This window comes from Rhinolophus sinicus, linkage group LG10, assembly GCF_036562045.2.
Source record: "Rhinolophus sinicus isolate RSC01 linkage group LG10, ASM3656204v1, whole genome shotgun sequence".
Classification (NCBI taxonomy): Eukaryota; Metazoa; Chordata; class Mammalia; order Chiroptera; family Rhinolophidae; genus Rhinolophus; species Rhinolophus sinicus.
In genome coordinates, this window is record NC_133759.1 from 75,433,766 (window position 1) to 75,457,465 (window position 23,700).

Here is a 23,700-nt window from a genome sequence, read left to right on the forward strand (position 1 = left end):
TCAGAAGTGGACTTCTTATGTCTTGTTGAGTCAGAGATGTCATCAAGGACCTACTGTAGGGGATAACCGGCAAGGACCCTGACACTGACCCAGAAACTGTACAACAAAATGGGAAAGTTTATGTGCCAGATTCTAGAAGAGCCACTCCACACCCCACCCCCATCTTTAATCCTGTGAGAGAAGCTCCAGAGATGGATTACACTGCCCAGATGCTAGGAAAGTCATATTCAAGAGGACCACTTCTGTAATGGGGTGATATGCTTCCCCAAATGGAAGTAAACAAGAACGCAATGAAGAGATTTGGGGGGATGGGAGTTGGTAGTCCCTGGGGGTGCGTAAGTTGGGAGAAGGAAGCAATGTCTAAGTCGGAGTTTCAGGAATCCACTATGAGACACCTTGGATAGGAACTTCCACAGACTCTTGAGGCCCCTCCACCTCCCAGCAAAGCTCTGTACCATTTACATTCACTATAGCTCTTGGAGTCCAGATGAGGAGACTCTGACCACCCAGCCATGCTGTGCACCTAACCCTCCGACAGTCAGTGATAGGTGATGGCTGGCCCCACTCCACATCACTCAATGAGGTCCAAGGCCTAGGGAGCCTCTCTGGCCCAAGGGCTTCTGGGAGACCATCTAAAGACCAACTCTCCTGCTGGCCCTTTCCCTCTGTCCATGTGGGGCCCAAATCCATACAGGGTTAAGCAGAAACCTCCTCCACCTCACAGTTTTGAGTGCTCGATAGCTGACGCTCTGTGGATATGGCACCCCACACTTACCCCCCATATACACCTCACTGCTACATACACCACTCACATTTCTCTTGCCAGCTCAACAGCCAGCAACACATCCAGGTTCCACCCTTTCCTTAGACTACCCTAGGTTTCTACCTCTCAAGCAGCCCTCCTCCTTTGGGGTGTTAGAGACCCCACAGACACATCTCACCCCACAGTCTGTGAGCCTCCCAAGTACAGAGCCCTTACTAGAACTTGGCCAAGAGGGCACACAGGGTTTCCTCAGGGTGTGCAGAAGCAAGCAGTGCTGCCCTGATATAGACACACACAAAATGTCCAGGAGAGCCAGAGGGTGGTGGGCGGGGCCCTGGCCAAGTGATGGCCCCTAGAAAGGTTGTTCAAGGACATCCCTGGAGGACAATGGTTGAGAGTGGAGAGAAGACCAGGAAGGGCCCCAAGTGAAGGGCTGCCCACAACTCACTCCCCTCAGGTACTTCACTCCCCTCCTTGTTGTGCAGCCACTACCCCAGTCATCCTCGCTGCTTATTTTCCGGGAAGCCTAGGGAAACAAAGCTCCTTGCAAAGGAGGAGGGGAGGGGACTTTGCAGATAGTGAGATGGCCTGGGAAGAGAGAGCAGCGGGAGAAGGCTTGAGTGTCCTGGGGAACCAGTGCCACCAGGAAGAACAAGACAAGGCATCTTGCTTCAAGACTCAAGTCAGGGTCACCTCTTCTAGGCAGCCTTCCTGGCCTCCACTAATGAGGTTGGGTATCTTTCTATTCCCACTCCCATATTTGGTGCTACCGCTGTCATCCTATTCTGTGTCCCTGATCCAGGCCTGTTCAGGCCCAGGGCTCCCCATCAGTGCCCGCTGTTGGGAGTACGCCCCACACCGAGGGGTGGGGTCGCAGGTTTGCCTGCCAGAACTTTGAGGAGGTTTCTGGGCAAGACGCGGCCCCATCCCCCATCTGGGGAGCGCCCCCCCCCCATCCCTCCTCCGGCCGGGGCGCCGCCCAGTAGAAGCGATTTCAAAGGGTCTGTGCCCGACCTTCCAAGGCCGGGCTAGGGTCCACCGCCCGAAAAGCGCAGGCCGGGGCAGGATCCCGGACGTCGGGGCCATCCCAGTCGGGGGGTCTCCGAGAACCCGAAGGGGGTGCCAGGCGGCAGTAGTCCGGGACTGAGGGGCGGGTCCTCAGAGCCCCCCGAAGTGGGAGGGTCGGGCGGGCGGCGGGGCCAATCCGAGCACGCGGGGAGCGGGGGCGGGGGCCGGGCGGAGGGGGGTCCGGGGGCGGGCGGGTCGGGGGCGGGGCGCGGCGTCCAGGCGGCGGCGGCGACGGCGGCTCCTCAGTGTCCGGCTCAGGCTCCGGCTGCGGCTCCGGCCCGCGATGCCCCACTCCGTGACTCTGCGCGGCCCTTCGCCCTGGGGCTTCCGCCTGGTGGGCGGCCGGGACTTCAGCGCACCCCTCACCATCTCGCGGGTGAGTCTGGCGGCCATGGGTTGGCAGGGAGGTCCTGGATCTGAGACTTGGTTCTCGCGGTCTACCCGGGACCCGGATCCCCGACGTCCTTGAGGCTCGACAGCCAAGGATTGACCTGGATGACCCTTGGTCACCCAGAATGTAGAGGAGGCCTCCAGGCAGGGGAGCATCGTCCCAACCCCCTTTCCTCCCTCCCACTGGGCCTGCCTTCCCTATCCCTTGGAGGATCCCCCCCAGATTTCACACACTAGCCTGGCTGCTGGACTCTTTGGGGGTGTCACTGCAGTCTAGGGAAGGACCGCAGTCATGTGCCAGGGGTCTGGGCAGATCTACAGAAGCCCAGAAATGCTGCTTAAACCCAATGCAGCCTGAAGATTTGGGGCAAAATGATTGAGAGCCCTTTTCCCCTATCAAGGGTCCCTGCTAGTAGAACTGGGAGATCCCAGAGAGGTCTGAGGTCTGCCCTGAATCTGAAGAGAAAGATTCATCCACTTCCCCACTCTGGTTTTGGTCAGTCTCTCATCAGTGACCTCAGTTGACCTAAGGGGAAGTGACCACAGTTGACCTAAGGGGAAGTGACCAGGAGGAATTTTTGGTTTCAAGGTGAAGGAGAGACTTAACTGTGAGCTTTCCCCACAAAAGAGTACAAGACTTGGGGCCAGGACTGCCGCAGTCCACTTCCTCAAGGTTCCAGGGCCATGCACTGCCCCAGGTTTAGGACGGGGGAGAAAGAGGAGGGGGCACCTGGGTAGTGGCTAATCTGAGGAGGACATAGGAGCAGAGTGGACTCGGACCCATTCTGAGGGAGACAGGATCCTGGCCCAGCCTTGGGGGTCGCATAGTTTGAAGGGCCAGAAGAGGAGACTCAGACTCTGCCCCTGGGGGTCCCAGCCTAGGGGACAGAAGAGGAGAGAACCCAGGCTTTATCCTTGGGGGCTCCCAGTCTGGAGGGAAGAGAGAAAGGGGCCTGAGGCCATCTGAGAGCCATCTCCTGCCCCCACACAGCTGCTTTGGCCTTTGGTGGCCTGTGTCAGGGGAACTGAGAACTACCTTCCCCCACCCTACCACCACCTCTGGCTGTGGGACTGGACCAAACAGACTGGATTTTCAGACACTTCTTTCCAGTTCTTGGGAGGAGGGTGGGCACCTGGTGGAGCGTGGAATCATGGAATCCCATTTCTGGGGGCCAGGGTGACAGGCAGGCCCAGCTGTCCTGGGAGGCTTCCCACATCTGCCCTCACCCCACACCACCAGGTCCCTGGGGCTGAGTGAGGTAGGCCTTCAACACATCCCGGAGCCTTTCATCTCTCACTTCCCTGAGGGAGCCCTGCTGGGGATGGTGTGAATGTGTGTGTCTGCCTGTGTGTGTCATGCTGTGTGTCCGCAGAGGTGGGCTAGTGGGGGTGCTAGGCCAGCCAGCAGGCCAGGCACCCTGGGCGTGAGGCCGCTGACAGGCTCAGTGGCGGCGGCTGACGGCCACAGGCGGCAGGGAGCAGAGACATCTGTTGCCCACGCGGCTGCCTGCCGCCGAGGAAAGGCCTCCACACGTCATAGCGGCAGCAGTGGCGGCCTTGTTTGGAGCTGATCGGGATGCAGGCCCCAGGCAGGCAGGCAGGCTGGAAGAGGGTTTGCCAGGAAGAACCCCCCTTGTCCCCCAAAGTCACGCGGCAGCAGCTCAGGCCTGAGGAGCCAGGATGGCTGAGCCGGGGTTTGGGTGGGATCTGTGGAGATTTACGGGGCTGGGAGACACAGGCCATGGCTTGCCCAGCAGGTACCTCAAGGGCAGGTCTGCAGACACTGACAATAAGTGGGAGTGTCTTCACCAAGGGGGTTCAAGACCCAACCCTCCCATGCTTCAGGGGCTCCCCCATCGAGTAGGGACAGCCACACTCAGACAAGGAGGAGGCTGGCTGCCTGGCAGCGTTGGGGCCCTACAACCTCAGCCCACGAAGACTCAGGAAGCCCCCCAGAACAGTGTCCAGGGCTTCTTCCCCACAAACTATAGTGATTGCTGGCTTTGGAGCATCCAGAGTTCCAGGCCCCACCCTAAAGGGTGTTGGTCCCGTCTCCCCAGCAACCAGTGCCTGGAATGGGCACCACCGTGTGCCCAACCCCCTGTGGGAACTTTTTGTCCTGATTGTCTAAGATAGTCTTCGCAAAAGCCCTTAGAACTAAAGACTCCCTCTGGCCTCACATTATAGATGGGGACACTGAGGCTCTGAGAGGCTGAGGTGATGTACCCAGAGAAGCAGAGCAGAGGCAGGAATCCAGGCCTGTCTGGAGCTTGCTGTGACTGTATGAAATAATATGGCACCTGACTCTAGGCTGAGTGGAGTGGAGCAGGGCCTGAGGATACAGCCGCTACAGGTGAGGGGGCTGGTTCATGCCCCAGCCTCCCAGCTGACTCACTGCTCCCCTCTCCCTTCCTTCCGTCTGTTTATCCTGCACTCAGTAGCCAGAGGGATCTGCTTGAATTTAACTCTGTCCTGTGACTTCCCTGCTTGGAACCCTCCATAGTTCCCATCCACCCAGAAGAAATGCAAGCTTCTCACCTAGGCCTAGAAGGCCCACAGGTCTGGCCCCTGCTCCTTCTCTGACTTTTCCACTCTCTCCTCACTAAGGATGCTTCTTCGGCCACAGGAGCCTGCTTTTACTCTCTCTCTCTCAGATCAGCCGTTATACATGCTAATCCTTCTCCCTGGGACACACTCTCTCTTCCCGCCCTCCCTTTTTGCAAAACAGCACACTGTGGTTAAGAGCACAGGACTTGGAACCAGTTGGCCTGGATTGAAATCCTAGCTCCCATTTATCAACTGAGTGTCCTTCTACACTTCTCTGGGTCTCGGTCATCTCACCTAGCAAATGGGCTTGCCTTGGGGAGTAATGAGACAATGCATGGAAAAGCAACTGTTGGGAGAGTCACCGTTTCCTGGCCTCGAGCCCTCTCTGACCAGAACTCTCTGGGCTAGTGGAGCTGGCAGAGTTTCAGCCACCTCTGCTTTCGAGAACTTCCCCCACCCACGGGGGGGCCTGAATGCACCCTTGTGCTGGCTGAGTCATCCTGCAGCTAGCCGCCCCCCTGAGGAAGAAGACTCCTCTCTCCAGCGTGAGGACTGGGGCAAGGTGCCCCTCCCCCAAGCCTCTCTTCTTTCTTTGTCTGTAAATAGGGATGAGAATGCCTCCGTCTCATCAGGTGCTTGAGAGGTTGCCTCTAGTTAGTTATGGGTAAAGCACTGAGCCCAGGCAATGTCACAGAGCAGGTTTCCATGAAGAGGGGGCCTGGAGCATGGCATTGATGGGGGGGTGGGATGGAGCCAAGTGGGCGCCTCCTCCAGGAGGACAGGCCTGTGCAGGTGCCCAGGCCCTACGAGTGAACATTAATGGTGGCTGGTGGTTGAAGGTGTCATGCTCCAGAAGAACATTCCTTGGGGCAGCCTATTTCAGGGCAGGTCAGCTCGGGCAGTGCCCACACCAGGACGCCAGCCAAGGAGCTGCCACCACCTCATCTTTGTCCACTCATTACTGAGAACAGGCTAAGCTGAGCCTGGTCAGGCTTCCAGGAGCTCCCACCCCACGAATAGAAACAGGGTCCCTGGCAGCTTGAGCCACAGCTGGGCACTGCTGGAGAGTCTGGGTAAGAATGAGGGTGCCTAAAGTCTATTTCCAAAGGCTGTGTCAAGAGCGGGGACAGGGAAGGATGCCCTGTTGCCTGAATTCCCCTGGGCTGCTTACTTAGGCCTCCCTGTGATCCCAACCCCAATCTCATGTGGTCCTCATCAGGGGACTGACATTGTAAGAGATTCCAGATGTGGACACTGCTTGACCCTCTGGGGTCAGTAGTGATACTGGAGTGGCCTGAGTGAGTGTTTGTCCAGCAGAGGAAGTGGAGGTGAAATTGTGACCCAGCAGTGCAGGCTGGCAGCTCGAAGTAGATGGCCCTGGACCTGTCTGGGGAGGTGATGACACAGACCTAGAGGCACTAACGGTGTTAAGGGAACCAGGTGGTACAGGGGATGCACAGGGTACTGTGAAAGCCCACAAAGGAGAGGCTCCAGGGGAAGCGGCCTCTCTGCTGAGACCTGAAGGATGGGGAGGATAGCTGGTAATTAGGGTTTGGGATCAAGGGAAAGGATGTTCTAGGTAGAGGGAACAGCATTTGCAAAAGGGTGGAGGTGAGAGATACCTGGTGCCCACAGGTACCCCCTGGACATTCACATGATCTGGATAGAGTGTGGGTGGATGGAGATGAAAGGAAACAGTTAGGGATCCAAGGTCACTAAGGGTTTGAATGTTGGGTCAAGGGATTGCCATGAGGTCTGGCTGGGTGAGGCACTGTCTATGTAGGGTATTTGTGGCATGTCCATGCTTTGTATGTATCTAGGAGCACATGTGTCCCTATTTATCCCTTTCACGTCCTTGGGCACATATACAATCTGCAGGAGTGACATCCCACTTGTACCAGCCCAGAGGAAATCCCTCTCATATGCCTTCACACCCTACCAGGACCACTAAGTGTTGGAGTTGTTGGTTGTTAGAGCAGAGGCTGCAGCAAGGCCACACAATGACCAATGCCCAGTCATCTGACTTGTCAACCCACAGGTCCATGCTGGCAGCAAGGCCGCACTGGCTGCCCTGTGCCCTGGAGACCTGATCCAGGCCATCAATGGTGAGAGCACAGAGCTCATGACACACCTGGAGGCTCAGAACCGCATCAAAGGCTGCCATGACCACCTCACACTCTCTGTGAGCAGGTACGCATAGGGCAGGCTAGACCAGGAGAATTGGGGCCGGGGCGTGGATTTAAGGGGAGGAGAATCAAGAGTGACTGGCATCCTGGGTGAGCTGGGCCTTGCACAGCCTCTCTGCCTCAGCTCCTGGGCACCCCAGTTCTAAGGGGTAGTGCTTTCACAGGTGCCTGGCAGATGCTGAATGTGGGGGTGGCTTAAGAAGGGAAGAAGCCCTCTTTTAACTCAGGGCTGGAAGTATGTTGGGGGACTTACGGCAGAAGGAAAGTAGCCCAAAATCAGGGCTGTAATAAGACATTGAGTAGCCTGGGGTGGAGGGAGGGAGTGTGGGGAGTGACATCAATCTTTCCCCACCCCTGAGTGAACAGCTTGATGACTATTTCAAAGAAGTTTCTTACCCAACACCTTGTTTAACTCTTAAACCAACTTGATAAAGTAAAACCTAATATAGTCTCCACTTTACAGATGAGACCGCGAGGCTCCGAAAGACTAGCGCGTGCTTAAAGTCACAGAGCAAGGGAGCTGGGAAGCAAAATGTGACCTCAGGTCTTTCTCACTCCCAGACTCCACGCCTACTTGGCTGCTGACCACTCCTACCAGCGCCCCAAGTGCTCTGCTGTCCTCACTACGGTCTGTGCTTCTGCCCTGGTTAGATCTGGGTGCCACGGACTGTGTCATGCTATACAACCTATCGTGAAAAGGAGGACTGGGGATCACCAAGCCCCATCTGTCCCCTGTAGACAATCTAGGAGGAACGGTCTACCTGGGGCATCTCTAGCCTTGCTCAGGTCCTGCCTGAGTGGAATCTCCCCGCCCCCTGTCCTGCCTAGATCCAGAGAAGCCAGACATATCTGCTGAGCTCTGCCACATTCACTGCTAATAGGGACTTTCCATGACCCCCTGTGGATGTGTGTGGGAGAAGCTTCCCCAAACCACAACACAGCTAACTATGCCTTAGCCCTGTCAGGGTGGGGGGTGATCCATTGGCTTGGAGCCATTAAACATTGTGGGAAGGCCACTGAACTTGCCCCCAGTTGTGTCTGGCCTAGGTCCAGGTCCAGGTTGGGATCAGGTGCCGTAGCTGTGCCTTGGGTGGTATGCGGGCCCCTCTGGAAGTCCAGGGCCTTGTGCACTCCAGCCTGGCCCCTGGTGAGGAGGCCCCAGCCTGGCAGTTCAGCAGAGCTGGTCCTCATCCAGACTCTGTGGATCTTGGCTACCCCAGATGACCTCTGTAAGCCTGGGTTTCCTTCTCCGTAAAGCAGGAGCACATCCATCACCCTCTCCCAGACTGAGGTACAGGCTGCTGGGGGAAACATCAGCACTGTTCTGCCCACGAATGGCCTCTGGGGCCGCCCCCTTGGCTGGGTTTCTGGGCCCTGACTCACCTCTGGCCTTGACTCTCGTGGCTGAACAAGGGAAGCCCTGGTGGTAGTGGAGCTGGGGGAGGGGGTGGGGAGGCTCACAGGGGGCCTGAGTCAGGAGGTTCCCAGAGAGAATGATGTCAGGGCAGGGTGGCGTGGTGGGGGCAGGGTGGAGGGGCCTTTTCCTTCCTTCCTTCTCTGGTCATTTGTTCCAAGCCAGGCATGGATGGGGCTGGGGGTCCACTGACCTATTCTTCCCGGGGCGTTTCAGCCCCCATATGCTCCCTGGCCATGGAGCAGGTGTGAGCACATTCTCTTCTGTCACGGTTCCAGTCCCAGCTCGCACTTGGGAACTGCTATCCTCCAGCAAGTGATTTAATCTCAGAGCCCTTAGCTTCCTCAGCTCCCAAAGGGGGACTGTCTTGTGATCTGGGGCTTGAGTGACGATGACGTACCAGCTCTGCTTGGTCAGGGTGAAAACCTGGGGTCCTGTCCTCCAGCCCCACCCCTAATTCTCACACATACAGATTCTGGGTTATCAAGAAACGGGGGTCGGGCCGGCCCGGTGGCTCAGGCGGTTGCAGCTCCATGCTCCTAACTCCAAAGGCTGCCGGTTCGAGTCCCACATGGGCCAGTGGGCTCTCAGCCTCAAGGTTGCTGGTTCAATTCCTTGAGTCCCGCAAGGGATGGTGGGCTCCGCCCCCTGCAACTAGCAACGGCAACTGAACCTGGAGCTGAGCTGCGCCATCCACAACTAAGATTGAAAGGACAACTTGACTTGGGGAAAAAAGTCCTGGAAGTACACACTGTTCCCCAATAAAAAAAGAAAAAAGAAAAAGAAAAAGAAACGGGGGCCACCTTGATCCTCTGGACCAGCATCTCCTCCTGGGCACCTTCTCACCTGCAAGGCCTCTGCCCCTGCTCTCTATCCTGCCTGATATGCCAGAGCCTATGCTATGGGTAGACACCCCCAACATGGGCTCTCCCCAGACCAGCTTCCCTGCCTGGCGTCTCTTGTGCAGAAGGCTCTGATCTTCCACAGACTTCTCCACAGGATGAAAAGTGAAGGCCCCGTTTCCCTGTTATGCTTATTTTGTCTGGAACTTAAAACCTGGTGTCTAACAATTTAAGCCAACCCTCACTTTCTGGGCATGTTCTGTAGGTCCAGGACCTTCGTGGCATCAGCTCCAACCCTGGTGGGGCTTCTGGTGGATCCTCTATTGCCCATTACATGTGGTATAAGATGCATTTGCACAGCCTACCCTTTGGCTGTCATTTTACTTAAAGATGGCAGATGGAGCCACCTGCCCAGCCTGAAGCGGAGGCCTGGAGATGGAGGTTGACACACGAATAAGCCCTTCATTCTGATCTGATACCTTGAGCCACCCTCCTGGCTCTGGGTACTTTGTGCCCTCTGACTTTCAGACCTCAGGCTTGTACTTCTTTTCTGGGCAGAACTGCAGGGACATATGAAGCCAGATAGCCACACGAGATGTTCTAGACTCATCCCAGCGGAGTTCTGAGCGGGTGGAGGCCACAGTGAGAGCTGTGAGTTGGGAAAGTCACTTGGGAGCCTGGCTGAGGGGGCTGGAGCTAGATGCCAATGGGGGTGGCATTGCCCTGGGGCAGAAGAGCGTGTGCCACAGACCTCTAGAAGGCTGTGTGGGAAAAAGGCAGCCTGAAGGGGGCCAAGGAATGGGCCAAGGTGAGGAAGTGCAGAGTGAGTGTGGATCCAGGTGTAGACAGATTGTTAAAACCCTCCTCTGAGTCGGCGAGAGAGGTAGGGTTGAGCTGCTGGCCCAGTGGTGAGAGCTCGAGAAGCCCTCGGGGGCCTTTTGGGATAGAGTGGGGACATCATTCCCCTTTGGTCTAACCAGCCTCACTTACACTCCCACTCTCCGGTCCAATGTCCATGCACCCTCCTGGCCTGCCTTCTCACAGGGCTACTAAGTGGCAGGACTAGGCCCCAGGCCTGTAGCCTCTCGGCCCTGTCTGCCCTGCTTATGGCAGGTTTATGATGTTTTTCTCCCTCCTGAGTGGTGTTTGGCTTTTGGTTTCTATGGTGAAGTAGGAATTTCCTAATGGCCTGTTTCCCATCTGGGCTGGGCAGACATTGGTGATGACTCCGCCGGCAGCAGGAGGAGGGAGGCACACCCCTCAGAGTCTGTATTCCACCTCCCCCAGAGCCTGTGGGTGCCGACCCCCAGGCCCGGCCAGAGGCTATGGACAGAGAGGGATGGATGAGTGGATGGACTCCTAGCTGATCGAAGTATGAGGCCTGGCTCGCCCTGCCATGCGCTGGCCTTCTTTTTGCTAAGCTCCCATAGGCCACCGAGCAGGTAGGTGAGTAGGGAAGCTACAGCTTCCTCTCTAGAAACTAGACCACAGAGGGTGGAGTAGCTGGTGGTGAAGGGGCACACAGCCCCGTCCCAGGTGAGTGGCAAAATCTAGAGCTGTGTCTCCTTGCCACAACAGCCACCATTCTGGTGCAGGGGAAAGCACTGGTGTGTCCTTCTCCATCCAGGGTGCCAGGCCTGGTCCTGGGTGGCTCTGGGCCTAGAGCCCAGCCCCTCTTGGTCCTGGTTCCCAGGCATGGTGGGCATACTGTGTTTCCCCGAAAATAAGACCTAGCCAGACAATCAGCTCTATGCGTCTTGTGAATCAAAAATTAATACAAGGGGCCGGTCCGGTGGCTCAGGCGGTTAGAGGTCCGTGCTCCTAACTCCGAAGGCTGCCGGTTCGATTCCCACATGGGCCAGTGGGCTCCCAACCACAAGGTTGCCAGTTCAATTCCTCGAGTCCCGCAAGGGATGGTGGGCTCTGCCCCCTGCAACTAAGATTGAACACGGCACCTTGAGCTGAGCTGCCTCCCAGATGGCTCAGTTGTTGGTTGGAGCGCGTTCTCTCAACCACAAGGTTGCCAGTTCAATTCCTCGACTCCCGCAAGGGATGGTGGGCAGCGCCCCCTGCAACTAAAATTGAACATGGCACCTTGAGCTGAGCTGCCGCTGAGCTCCCGGATGGCTCAGTTGGTTGGAGTATGTCCTCTCAACCACAAGGTTGCCGGTTCGACTCCCGCAAGGGATGGTGGGCTGTGCCCCCTGCAACTAGCAATGGCAACTGGACCTGGAGCTGAGCTGCGCCCTCCACAACTAAGAGTGAAAGAACAACTTGAAGCTGAACAGAACCCTCCACAACTAAGATTGAAAGGACAACAACTTGACTTGGAGAAAAGTCCTGAAAGTGCACACTGTTCCCCAATAAAGTCCTGTTCCCCTTCCCCAATAAAATCTTTAAAAAAAAAAAATTAATATAAGACCCGGTCTTAATTTACCATAAGATAAGACCGGGTCTTATGATATGATATGATATGATATGATATGATATGATATGATACCAGGTCTTATATTAATTTTTGCTCCAAAAGATGCATTAGAGCTGATTGCCCGGCTAGGTCTTATTTTTGGGGAAACACGGTAGTAAGCAGATGTATCTGACCATCCTAATTCCTGCCACAGGCCTGAAGGCAGGAGCTGGCCCAGCACCCCAGATGACAGCAAGGCTCAGGCACACAGGATCCACATTGACCCTGAGGCCCAGGTATGTACAGACTCAGAGCAAGCCCAGGGCAGAGGGGCCAGGCCTGGTTCACGGGTTTAACGCGCTGGACATCCTCACCGAGGCTCTCAGATGCCCAGGCCAGACTAAAGCAGAAGGCTCCTCTGGGCCTTGCCCCTGCCCCCTGGTGAGGGCTTGGATACCCTCTCTTCCAAGAAGCCCTCTCTGATCCCTCGAAAGAGTCAAGTGCCTACTCTGGACTCCTTAGGTTCCTGGTTTCTGCCATCCCAGAACTGCTAAGTGCCTTTCCCTTCCAGAACAGGCCCTCCCTGGTATGTGGTAAGCATCTGGCCTCAGGGATGCCAGCAAAGACAAGGTAGGGAACAAATGTCAGAGCAAGATGGGGCTTGGGATAGATGGTAAGGGAGAAGCCAAGCAGATCCTTCCCTCCGATACAGCGAAGAGTCCATGGCAAGAGAGTGGACACAAGCAGGCCCAGGAGGTCATGGACTTACATACTGGGGCCCAGCGTTCTGACTCCATCACATACCAGGCCAGTCTCCACCTTGCCCAAACTCTGTGGCACAGAGATGTCGAGCTGGCGCTGGATACCTCAGTCTTGCCCACTGGTTTCCCGTTAGTCCATGGCAAATGAGGCCCTACAGCAGCCTGGCCCCCCTCACTCTCCTTGGGGATAGCCCCATAGCTGTGACTCCTGTCATACACAGGTGACTGAGCAGACGGGCCTGTAGCACGAGGTCTGCTAGGTGCAATCACAGGATGGCCAGGAGAAAACTTCAGCCTTGGGAGGGCAAGGAAGTACCTTACATTCTAAGGTCAGTCCTGTGGCCTGAGGTTGGCTCTGGCCAGGTGGGTGCCCACAGCTAGGATGAGACAAAAGAGTGCCCCGTTGCCTGAGGTGACTCCACAGCCTGAGGTTGTGCCCCACCCCCTCCCCAAGCCTGATGACTTCCTCCTGGTCTAGTATTACTGGGCACCAGAGTGAAGCCCAGCTGGGCGGGTGGTAGCCCTGAGCCAAGCCTGGCCCCATCCTCACCACAGATACCTTTGTTCCAGAATCCAGGACTACCTGGGGTATAGACAGAGCACCTAGGAGGTACCCATCACCAGGGGAGCAGAGAGGGCTTCTTGGAAGAGAGGGTATCCAAGCCCAGACCTGAAGACCTAGGAAGAATAAGGCAGGGAAACGGGCATGGAGAGAGGAAGCATGCTAGGAAGCACATACAAAGGCCCAGAGGTGAGACTGCACCATAGGTTCAGAGGAAAGAAAGTTCCCAGAGGGTGAGAAGATAGAGGTGAGGGGTGAGGTGATGGGGCAGGGACATGAAGAGGCTCTTGGTTTCCTCTATGCAGGACCTCAGCGTGTAGGGTTATGGCCTTCTGGGCCTGCTTATGTCCACTCTGTTCTTGCAGTGATTCGTGGCACACCTGTGCCTGGGAAGCTTGCTCTGATACAGTCTCAGGGATCCAAGGCCCATGGGGTGGGGACGGGAACAAGTGGGGAGAGACAAATTGGCCATGCTTGACATGGGCCAGGCAGAGGGGAGCAGGTTGTGCAGGCCCCCGGCTCATGTGTGAGGCTCAGTGTCAGGATGGATAGAACAAAGGGGACTGAGCTTGCTCTGTTCAGTGCTCCAGGAGAGGCTCAGGGCCAGTGGGCCTACGGGTTCTGAGGGCTGAAGAGCAACTCCCCCTGCCCCCTCACGTTCCCTGACTGACCTCCTCGAAGACCAGGCTGCTCAGGCTGGAAGCAGAGGGATTTTCCACAAGCAACAGGGCAGCCCCTCAGCTGCTGCCCTCCTTTTGTACTTAAAAGGTCACGAGCTCCATGGGTGGCGAAAGAAACACCCCCACGCAGCCCCTGCATGGCTGTAGCCTCAGTAACACAGACACAGGGCCCATTGTCCCACACTGCTCCCACCCTCTGCCTGCAGTGGGGAGGAGGGTAGGCCCAGCTGGAGCCATCAGAGGAGGAGAAAACCACAGTTGGCCCTACGACCAGCACAAGGAACTCTGGCATGTCCCCCCCTCCAAGTGGGATGTGACAGGGCCAAGTGTAACTTCAGGCCCCATTCCATGTAGGGTTATAGAAGACTCTCCTGTCAGGCCTCATGTGGGAACGTAGGAGGCACCTGGCACAGCCAAGAGTAAAGGAAGGATGGTGGTAAGGAAAATTTCCTAGAGAGGGTGGCATTTAAGCTGAGAACCAGGTGATGAATTAAAGCAAACCAGGTGGAGCAGGCAGCCCTTGCACATGCAGCCTGTTCCCTCCAGACTGACAGAGAGAGTTGGAGCTTGGCCTCTGGGAGGTGCCATCTGCTCATCTGGACTCAGCACCCACCTCCATCCAAGCTGAGTGTCCCACAGACCAGTCATGTGTGAGCTGATGAGCGAGCAGGCAGTTACATCCATTCTGCTAACTAACCCACTGAGGCTTCAACAACCAAATCAGCAGCTGGTGGGTCCTCAGAAACGGGGAGCACATGGGACCAGGTATATCACCACACAGAGAGGGGAAATCCAGAAATGGGGCTCGGGAACACCAATGACAGCCATTCATCCAATAAGCATTTACTGTATGCCAGGCACTATGCTAAGCACTTTGTATGTGACTGTCTCATTTTTATCCCTATAAGGAACTTATGCTATAGAGACCGTATTCCCCATTTCACAGGTGAAGAAACTGAGGTTCAGAGAAGTGAAGTGACTTGCTCAGTTAGTGAGTGATAGAACTGAAACTCAAACCAAGATCAAGGTCACCATGTGTGCCCTAACCAGATTTCAGCCCTAGAGAGGCTGCTGCATGGGTGGCTACGGCTCTGATGACCCTGCAGTAGACTCACACCCTGCTGGGTGGGGGTGAGTGAGGACCTCCTTCCTCCAGGTCCCTCTGTCTTTCCCTTCCTGTTGAAGCCTCCTCTACACCCAGCCCAGCCCTGCCCCCATGGCCCATGGCCCATCTGGTCCCCATTAGAGGCCAAGCCAGCTTGCCTGCCTGCCTGCCCTGCAGACACATGTACGAGAGTGCTCGGGTTTCTCAGAGGTTTTTGTTGGGCCCAATGGGGATGAGGGTTTTCCTCCTGCTGTTGCCTCCTTGATGGGGGCCCACCCGGGCAGTGAGAGACCCTCTCCTTTGTTGTGGTGGGGGAAGTGGGGTCGCCACTCCTACTCAGCTACTGGCCATCCATTCCTCAAGCTCCCACCCAGCTCAGAGCCTGTAAAAAGCAGGGGCAGTTGGGATAAAACCCTGCAGGCTCGACTGTCCCATTGCTGGCGGCTGCCTGACTCCAAGCCAGGCTGTTTCCCCCTAGGGTTAGGCATCCTTTCCTCCCCATCTATCCGCCATGTCCACACTGTAGAGCAGAGGGGAAATTTATATGTCTCCTCCCAGCTTGAGGCTGGGAACACCTTCATGGCCTGGACTCTTTGGCCCCACTCTGAAGCCAGGGTGCTCAGGCCACCAACCTCATCCCAGCCGTGGAGGCCACCATGGTCACCCCCAGGGTGACCAGCACTGACTCCGAGTATACGGAACTATGTATGTGTGACTAGGTGTATGTGGACAGACTGGCTAGTGAGCGCTGTCTTTGTGCAGGTGTATGTCTAGAAACATACCTGTGAGAGCATGCATGCCTGTGTTGCCGTGGACATGTGCCTGCAAGCTAAGGGCAACACAGCCTGGACTCTGCAGGGACAGAGAGCCCCAGTCCCCATTCAGACCCACACCCACAGAGATCCTGCCCTCTTCTCATGGGCTGAGGAGCCGTGTTCAGGGTACTCCTCCCCCAAATGTTTCAGCCATGGGCATCAGGCTGGCTGTGGGGTAGTGGAGTGGGGAGCCTTGCGCCCTGGCCCAGCCTCTGCCCCTCATCTGCTATGCCTACAGAAGGCCACCATTTTGGCCTGGGAAGCAGGAAATGGGGGCAGAGGTACAGGCTGGGAGGGGGCTGGCCTCTGGCCCCACCAAAGGGCCTTGGGCACACAATGATTAATGACTCTTCCTGACTGCAGGACAAGAGTTTCTTCATTGTGTCCTCAGCCATGGGCCCAGCCAGTACCTAGCACAGTTCTGGTAAATAGGAAGGTTTGGCACCAGGACCACCTCTACAAGGAAGCCACACACTCTACTCCAGCCACACTGGCCTTGAAAGGCTTCTTGGGATGGTCCCGCCCCAGCGCTGCCCCTCATGGGCACTGGTGGTCAGAACCACCACAGAGTTCATGAGCCAAGACTGTGTCTCAGGCACTAAGGTTTTTGTGTCTGACTTTCCATGGGCATTTCTCATTTCTGCAGGTGCTGAACCAAGCCCAAGGCTCAGCCCTTCCCCACAGACCCCCTCCCTGGCTGGGCACCATTTCCCAGAGATGCCAAAGCAGGAGTAGCCAGCCAACATCCACGAAGGCCTGGCATAGTAGGGTAGGGGGAGGTGGACCAGGAATGGACAGAGGCCCTACCCGAGGGTTTCCCAGTGCCTCAGGCCCCTCTCTCTTGTAGGATGGCAGTCCAGCGACCAGCAGGCGGCCCTCAGCCACCGGAATTGGACCAGAAGATGGTAGGCCAGGCCTGGGATCTCCTTATGGGCAGCCACCGCGCCTCTCAGTCCCTCACAATGGCAGCAGCAGTGAGGCCACCTTATTGGCCCAGATGAGCACCCTGCACATGTCTCCACCCCACAGGTAGTACTGAGACCATGGTTTTTGTAGCCACACCTCGATAGCATCTTAAGCCCTGATCCCTCAAATCTCACCAGGTCCCATCCTAACCCCTGACACTTAGTCACTGGGTCTCAACTTCTTGCATTCTGACCTATGAAACCTCACCAGACCCCTGAACTGGCAGAGTGAAGGCTGGTACTGCAACCCTGTCCCTTCGTGCATCTCTTTCGCCCAGCACTGACCCAGCCAGAGTCCTCTCTCGGAACCGCGACTGTGGAGTTGACCTGGGCTCGGAAGTGTACAGGATGCTGAGGGAGCCCGCCGAGCCCCCAGCTGCGGAGCCCAAGCAGTCAGGCTCCTTCCGCTACTTGCAGGGCATGCTGGAGGCCAGCGAGGGCGGTAAGACTCCCACCCTTACCCCACCTGCTTTCCCACTCCCTGTGAGCACCCCCAGCAGAGCTTCGGCACCCCATATCCTGCCTCCCAGCCTGCGCCCCTCCCCCAGCTCCTCGAGCATTCCCACACTTCTTGTTGCCCTCCAAACTTCCTCTCCAGTCTGTGTGGTGGTAGCCCCAGAAGCAGGGTCCAACCCCACACCCCCAGAAGTGAAGTTTTTCCCTTTTCTGACCTCTGCCTGTCTGCACCGGGCTCATGCCACCCGTGCTCTGGCTTTCAGGAGAACGGCCGGGGCCTACCGGCCCCCGGAACCTCAAGCCCACGGCTAGCAAGTTGGGCGCCCCACTGAGTGGCCTGCAGGGGCTACCCGAGTGCACGCGCTGCGGCCACGGCATCGTGTGAGTACTCTCCCCTGCCTTTCCCACCCAGACCCCAGCTCTCCCAACCCTACCCGACACCCTGGACAGGGCATGCTGGTGAATCTGTCACCCCATGATGTCCTCTACCTGTCTCACATCAGGGGCACCATCGTCAAGGCGCGGGACAAGCTGTACCACCCCGAGTGCTTCATGTGCAGTGACTGCGGTCTGAACCTCAAGCAGCGCGGTTATTTTTTTCTGGACGAGCGGCTCTATTGCGAGAGCCACGCTAAGGCTCGCGTCAAGCCGCCCGAGGGTTACGATGTGGTGGCCGTGTACCCCAATGCCAAGGTGGAACTCGTCTGAGCCTCTCCCGGAACCTTTTGTTCCTGCCTCTGCTTCTTTTAATGCCCCCGCGCAGCCCGTGTAAATATGTGTTTGCCCCTTGCCTCTCTAATAAATTCTCTCTGCTCAGCCCTGACCAGTTCCGTGCCCTGGCCAGCCTCCCTCTAGCGCAGGCCATGGCTCCCAAACGCTACGTCTGTTCAGGTGCCAAGATGTCCTAGGCACTGGGTGTTATGGGGAGCAAGACAGGTACTCAAGGAGTACCTCTTTGCAGTCCTCAAGGAGGCCACAGCCTGGGTGGATGGCAGAACTGAATCACAAGGGGCAATTCTGTTCATGGGGAGGCGAGATCGGAGGTGCTGTAAGGCAACGTCACACCAAGGGGTCTGACCTGTGTGGAATCAGGGAAGGTGCCAGTTGAGAACTAAGGGATGAGGGGGAAGAGCTGTAAAGAACTGTGTGCAAAGATGTGGCGAAGGGGAGCACAGACAGGAAAGGCCACGTCTGGCCACCAGCACTAGCGCAGGCAGTCCCTCGCATCCGCAGGAGGGATTGTGCCGCGGGGTTTGTGACTCGGGGATCTCTTGGGCAGAATCGGGCAGAATCGGCCTCTGGGCGCTCTAGGCATTCTCCCTTCTGGGACTCTTCCCTCCGCTACCTCTTTTTCTTTCCCTCTCCCTTCTCTCCCCACCAGGGGGCGCAGAGAGGGGGGGCGGGGGTGAGGAAGGAGAGGAGGAGAAGAGAGGGGGTGAGATTTTAGAAAGAAAAAAACACTCGCCTAGGGCCGCACTTTCCACGATGCTCTGTCTCCAAAACCGAGAGTAAACTCCACCCCTCTTCCGAGGCCCAGGGGTTACAGTGTATGCGGCGGCCTCGAGACGAACCGCTTGGTTGCACACGTAGATACAGACTCGCACTTTTTAAAAATATAAATGGTGTCAGGAGCTGGTGAATTGTGGCTGTTCACTCCAGAGGACGCGTACTGGACTCCGGATCACATGCATTTACCCTCTCGGTTAGCTTGCTCGGGACAGGGAACAGCTTCGTTTAATAATCCCAGTTTTTTAGTGAGCCCCCAGTAATGTACGTTTTTCCTATTTTCAACTTTGTACTACCGCAAACTACAAAAGACTTTTATCAATTCACACTCTCACCATCAGCACACGAGTACCCAATTCCTCACGCTCTTGCCAACACAAGGCATTATCTTTTTTTTTTCAAACTGATAAGTAAAACGCGGTAAGTAGCTCTAAGTTGCATGTCTCCGATTACCAGTGGTGAGCATGCACTCAACAGATATTTTTTGTGTTTGTTGGTGGGCGCTGAGCGAACAGCGGGGAACAGAATGGTCTCCATCCAAGAGTTCTTGTGTGAATTGCTCTAAACCCTTCACTCTTTTTCCCCAAGGTTTAACTTCTTAATGATAGAACTTTTCATACTTTTGTAAGAATCATTGTTATTGGACTCTATCCCCTTGGTCTATTTCCCTATTCCCGTGACAGTATCCCATTGGTTTAATCACTACCGTTTTAGAGTTTAATATGCCAACCTCTCCTCCTTGTTCTTCGTTTACAAACATGTCAAGGCTATTCGTATACATTTCCAATTGTCAGAGGTTTGGATTCAATAGGTCAGGCTCTGGAAACAAGCAAACTTCTTTGAACCGTGACTGGGGTTGCCCTGACTCTACAGAGTCACTTGGTGAGAACTGGCATAGAGTCCTTTCCTCCCAGGAAATACTGTGATCTGTGCTTACCGTGCCATTTATTCATTGTCGTACATTTTTATTTCCGCTTTCTTCTCGTAGATGTTGTGTTCCTGCTTTAATTGGTTACTAGGATTCCTTCCAAAGTCTCCTCCCGCCGTCCCCTTCCCTCCCTGAGGGAGCACAGGCCGGGACAGTGAGCAAGTGCCCCTGAGAAGTGAGGGGAGTGTAGGGGGCTAGAGTCGTGGGCCCTGGTTCTACGGGTGACTGCGGCCCCGCCCCGCCCTTGTTCCTCCGGCTCCGCCAGAGGTCAGTGAACGCCGGGAGCTGACGGAGGGCCCGGCCCCGGCGCCGCGCGTGTGCGCGCGCTCACAACACACGCACCCGGCGGCCGCGCCCGAGTCGGGTGTGGTGGCGGGAGAGTCTGCTCTTCCCTCCTCACCCCGCCTCTCCTGCAAACATGGTGAGGTCCCCACCCAGCGGTGGGCGGAAGCGGAGGGGGTGACGGGCAGCCAGGGAAGCCATTAGGCGTATAAACGGTGGAAAAACACCGGAGCCACGAGCACAGGCCTCCACCCCACTCTCTGACTCAAACCCTCAGAGACTCGGCTGGCTCCCGACTCCCACCCCTCGCTGTAGCTCCACCAATCGCTGATGCTCTCCATCCCGGGATGGGCAATCACCCCCTCCCCCACAGGGACTGCCACCCAAATTGAGGGGTCCTTGAGCCTCCTTGGCATCCTTAGCACCCCCAAGATCAGCAGCTCCACCCTCGCAGGAATGCAGCAACCAAAGCAGCCCTTGTTAGGTAGGCATCCTGGTGAGGGGTGGGGGAGACAGGAGCTAAGAGGAATGGCGCCCAGAGCTGCCAAGCTGATTTGTCCTCTCCTCGCTTCAAAAGCTAGGTCTCTGCCCATAACTGAACCCAAATGTGATGTACATGAAAATCTTGGAACAGGGTCCCTATGGGACAGTGTGTCTGTGACCCAAGGAGGCCGAGTGTCCAGGAGGAGACACAGATCCAGGATCCACAGCTCAGAGTCCCTCAGCCCACCTGGCCCAGACGATACTCTCACTATTGTCCCCAAACCTGCCCCTCTGTCAGGTCCACACCTCCGAGTCCTTCTAACTAGAAACTTGGATGTCATCCTCTACACTCTCACCCCTACGGACCATCCCATCCTACCCATCACTCTGTCTGGGGTTCTGCCACCTAAGCATTTCTGGGGCCCATTTCAGAGCAGCTAGAGGATTCTCTCTCTTCCTTCATGGACCCCTCCATGGCTCCCAAGGCCCTCAGGCTGGAGTCCCTGATCCATCATTCATAGACCTAGCATTTAAAGCCTCTGACCTCAGGTTGCTGACCGTTTGGCCTCACTTCCTCTGCTGCACCAGACAGTTCACCATTCTCTGAGCCATCTGCCTTTTCATACCCCTCAGACCTTCTCTCGAATTCAAAATGCCTTTATTCTTCTCCATCCAGCAAACTCCTACTCACTCTTCAAGACCCAGCTCTACTGTCCCCTCCCCTAGAGCAAAGCCTTGGCCTGCCCGTCCCCAGGCAGTGTTAGTAGTTCCCATCCACATGCCCTCTACCCCATCCCCTCCCTCTTTGTCCAGTGCTTCTGACACATCTGTTATCTCCTTGGTCAGAGCCTGGCCCAGACCTGCCTCTGTCCTGCCCAAACCCCAGGCCAGGCACTGAGAGGTGTAGGAGCCCTGGGGCCAGCACCCACCCTCACATACACACACACACACACACACACACACACACACACACATCCTGGGCCTCCATGCCCTCTCACCACCTTCTTCCTCACTCACTCTCCTGGTTTCAGCTGGCATATTGTGCTGCCTAAACCTTTAAGGGGAGATACAGCCTGGAGAGCAACTGCCTTCCTCCTGCAGCCTCAACCTCAACTCACTCAAACTAATTATTTACTAAGAATCTATTATGTTCCAGGCATTGTGCTAACTACTAGGAAAACATTATGAACAAACGTAAGTACATATTATAAGCAGTGTCATAAAGGAAATAAATAGACTATCACAATAGAGAATAAGCAATCCCTTCATGTGAGGAATTTAGAAAGACCTCACAAATAAGGTGACGAGCAGAAACCTGAGGTAGTGAGGAGCCTGTGTGGGTATCTGGGGAAATTACATTCTAGGCAGAGGGAGCAGGAAATACAAAGGCCCTGAGTGTGGCAGGGTGGGGTAGGCATGTGCTTGCGAGTCCTAAGAACGGTGAAGAAATGGCTGGTGTACGTGAGGTGGCTAGCAGTAGCAGATGAGGTCAGAGAGATGTGGAGACAGGAAGGCTGACCATGTTGACCTTGTAAGCCACAGGAAGGACTTTGGCTTGTACTCTGAGATGAGAAGCCAGAGGAGTGGCATGACCTGGACTTTTATGTTTTAACCAGGATCACTCTGGCAGCTATAGGGAGAATAGACTGTAAGGGGCAAAGGTGGAAGCAGGGAGACCTGTTAGTAGGCATAACTGCATTCATCCCTAACTAATCTCTAACTAGCCTCCAGAGCTCCAGCCCCAGTCCAGGCCCCCACATTGTCCTGCCCGGTGCTGTAATAGCCTCCTGCCTCACCTTCCTGTCTCCGGTCTGGCCCCTCAATCCTCTCTGCACACACAAGCAAACGGAGTTTTGTAAAATGCAATTCTGGTTACGTCACTCCTATCTACTAAAACTCCTGGCTCCCACTGCTCTCAGGACAAAGTCTAAACTCCCAGTCCCCACCCACAGGCCCCACGAGGTACAGTCCCTACTGACCTCTGCTGACAGACAGCCTTGCCTCATGTTGCCACAATTTCAGTCATGCTGACCTGTAAGTTCAGCTTAATCAAGCTCTCTTTCAGACTCTTACAACCTTCCATGACCCTCCAAGGAGCTTGAAACGAAAGCCGAGTCATCCCTTTTAGTTCTCTAAAGGTGTGACACCTTTAGTCCGCCACCTTCCTCCTTCAGAACCAAGGAAAGCGGTGAGGGCAGGAGAAACCCAGAGCCTGCTTCCTGCCAGCCCCCCGCCCTTCCTGGCCAAGGACCCAGCCCCTTTAGGAGGTATAGTAGCCTGGCCCTGTGTCAAAGCCCATGAACAGCTAAGTTGGAAACCTGCACTGTGATGCCCAGATGCCTAGGTTATGGGCCCAGAGAGTCCCTCTGCCCACCTGAGGAGCACCCTGTCCCCTCCTCGACCTCCTTTCCCACCTGCTCCATCCTGGACAGCTCATTCTTACCCAACATAACAGCTTCTTATCCTTGGGCCCCAGACTCTTCACAACTCTGGATAACTTCCTGGTTTATCATTTTCCACACAATATTCAGTAATAGTTTCCCACACACTATTCCTCAGCACCCCTGAATGGAGGTGGAAGTCCAAAAAGGATTCAGGGCAGTAAAGGGGTCTAACAAGCAAGGACTGTCCTCCCATGCCCCCACTACCACAAGTGGGAAACTACATGGGTCTGCATAAAAACCAAATTTCATCTGTGCTTCCATCTGACATGGACCGTTTGTGGCTGAAGGCAGAGGCTAGAAATCTCAGGAGAGGCTGTCAGAGGCCTTACCTGTTCCTGGGGTTGGCTCAGCCTGGCAGGCTCAGAAACCCAACTGACCAGCCCTGTGAGCAGGTCTGGCTCTCCAGTCAGACCCAGTTAGCCAAGATCAGAGGCCAAAGCACCACACAGCAGCTTCTTCGTTGACAACGGCAGCATGGAAGGACACTTGGCTGTTCTCCAGGGCATTCTTGGACTTCAGGCACATTTTCATGGAAGCCAGAGCACAGCCACAGACTCAGAGGAAGAGACACAAGTTGGATAAGCACTATAATTGGAGCTAATGTGTCCCAGACATTTGTCTCCAAGTCTTTGATGAACTAATTCTCTTTGGTGAACTAATTCGTTAACCTGAAAGGAAGTACAATTATTATCCCCATTTCATGGATGAGCTCAGAAAGGTTGAGAAACTTGCCAAGATCACACACTGGTTAGCTAATCATCATCTTCCCTGGAGAACATTGCCTGTCCTACCAATGGTCTGGTGACTCTGCTCAAGCCACTTCTGAAGGGTGCTAACCTGTCTCTGCTTGCCAATGTCCCCAGAACAGCCCAGGGTGCAAGAGTCAGACTCACCAACTCCTCACACAGGGCTGGGCTCCCAATCTTCCATGGGGAATGGAATGGTGGAAGCTGGGCTGAGTCAAGATGACCCCTGAAGCTTTGGGTCTGAGTATAGACAAAGCTGGTGCCCGCTGCACTTGCGCATAAATTCTGGTATGCATGAACACACCCCCATGCCTGCTTGACTTGTTCATGAGATGGGTCTTAATCCCTGC

At 55.7% G+C, this 23,700-nt stretch overlaps 1 protein-coding gene across 2 annotated transcripts; it reads left to right on the plus strand.

The window, feature by feature from the left end:
* Positions 1-2,029: 2,029 nt before the first annotated feature.
* On the plus strand, positions 2,030-17,777 carry PDLIM4 (PDZ and LIM domain 4). 2 transcript variants are annotated; one of them, XM_019756143.2, is made up of 7 exons: positions 2,030-2,207; positions 6,807-6,958; positions 11,832-11,913; positions 16,388-16,569; positions 16,784-16,947; positions 17,225-17,342; positions 17,465-17,777. In XM_019756143.2, exons 1-7 carry the CDS (start codon positions 2,115-2,117, stop codon positions 17,667-17,669), a joined length of 996 nt encoding a protein of 331 aa, XP_019611702.1. In that variant the 5' UTR covers positions 2,030-2,114; the 3' UTR covers positions 17,670-17,777. The 2 variants fall into 2 exon arrangements, with proteins under 2 accessions (XP_019611702.1, XP_019611703.1); XM_019756144.2 differs by lacking the exon at positions 17,225-17,342 and having other exon boundaries at positions 17,465-17,674.
* The last annotated feature ends 5,923 nt before the right edge of the window (positions 17,778-23,700 follow it).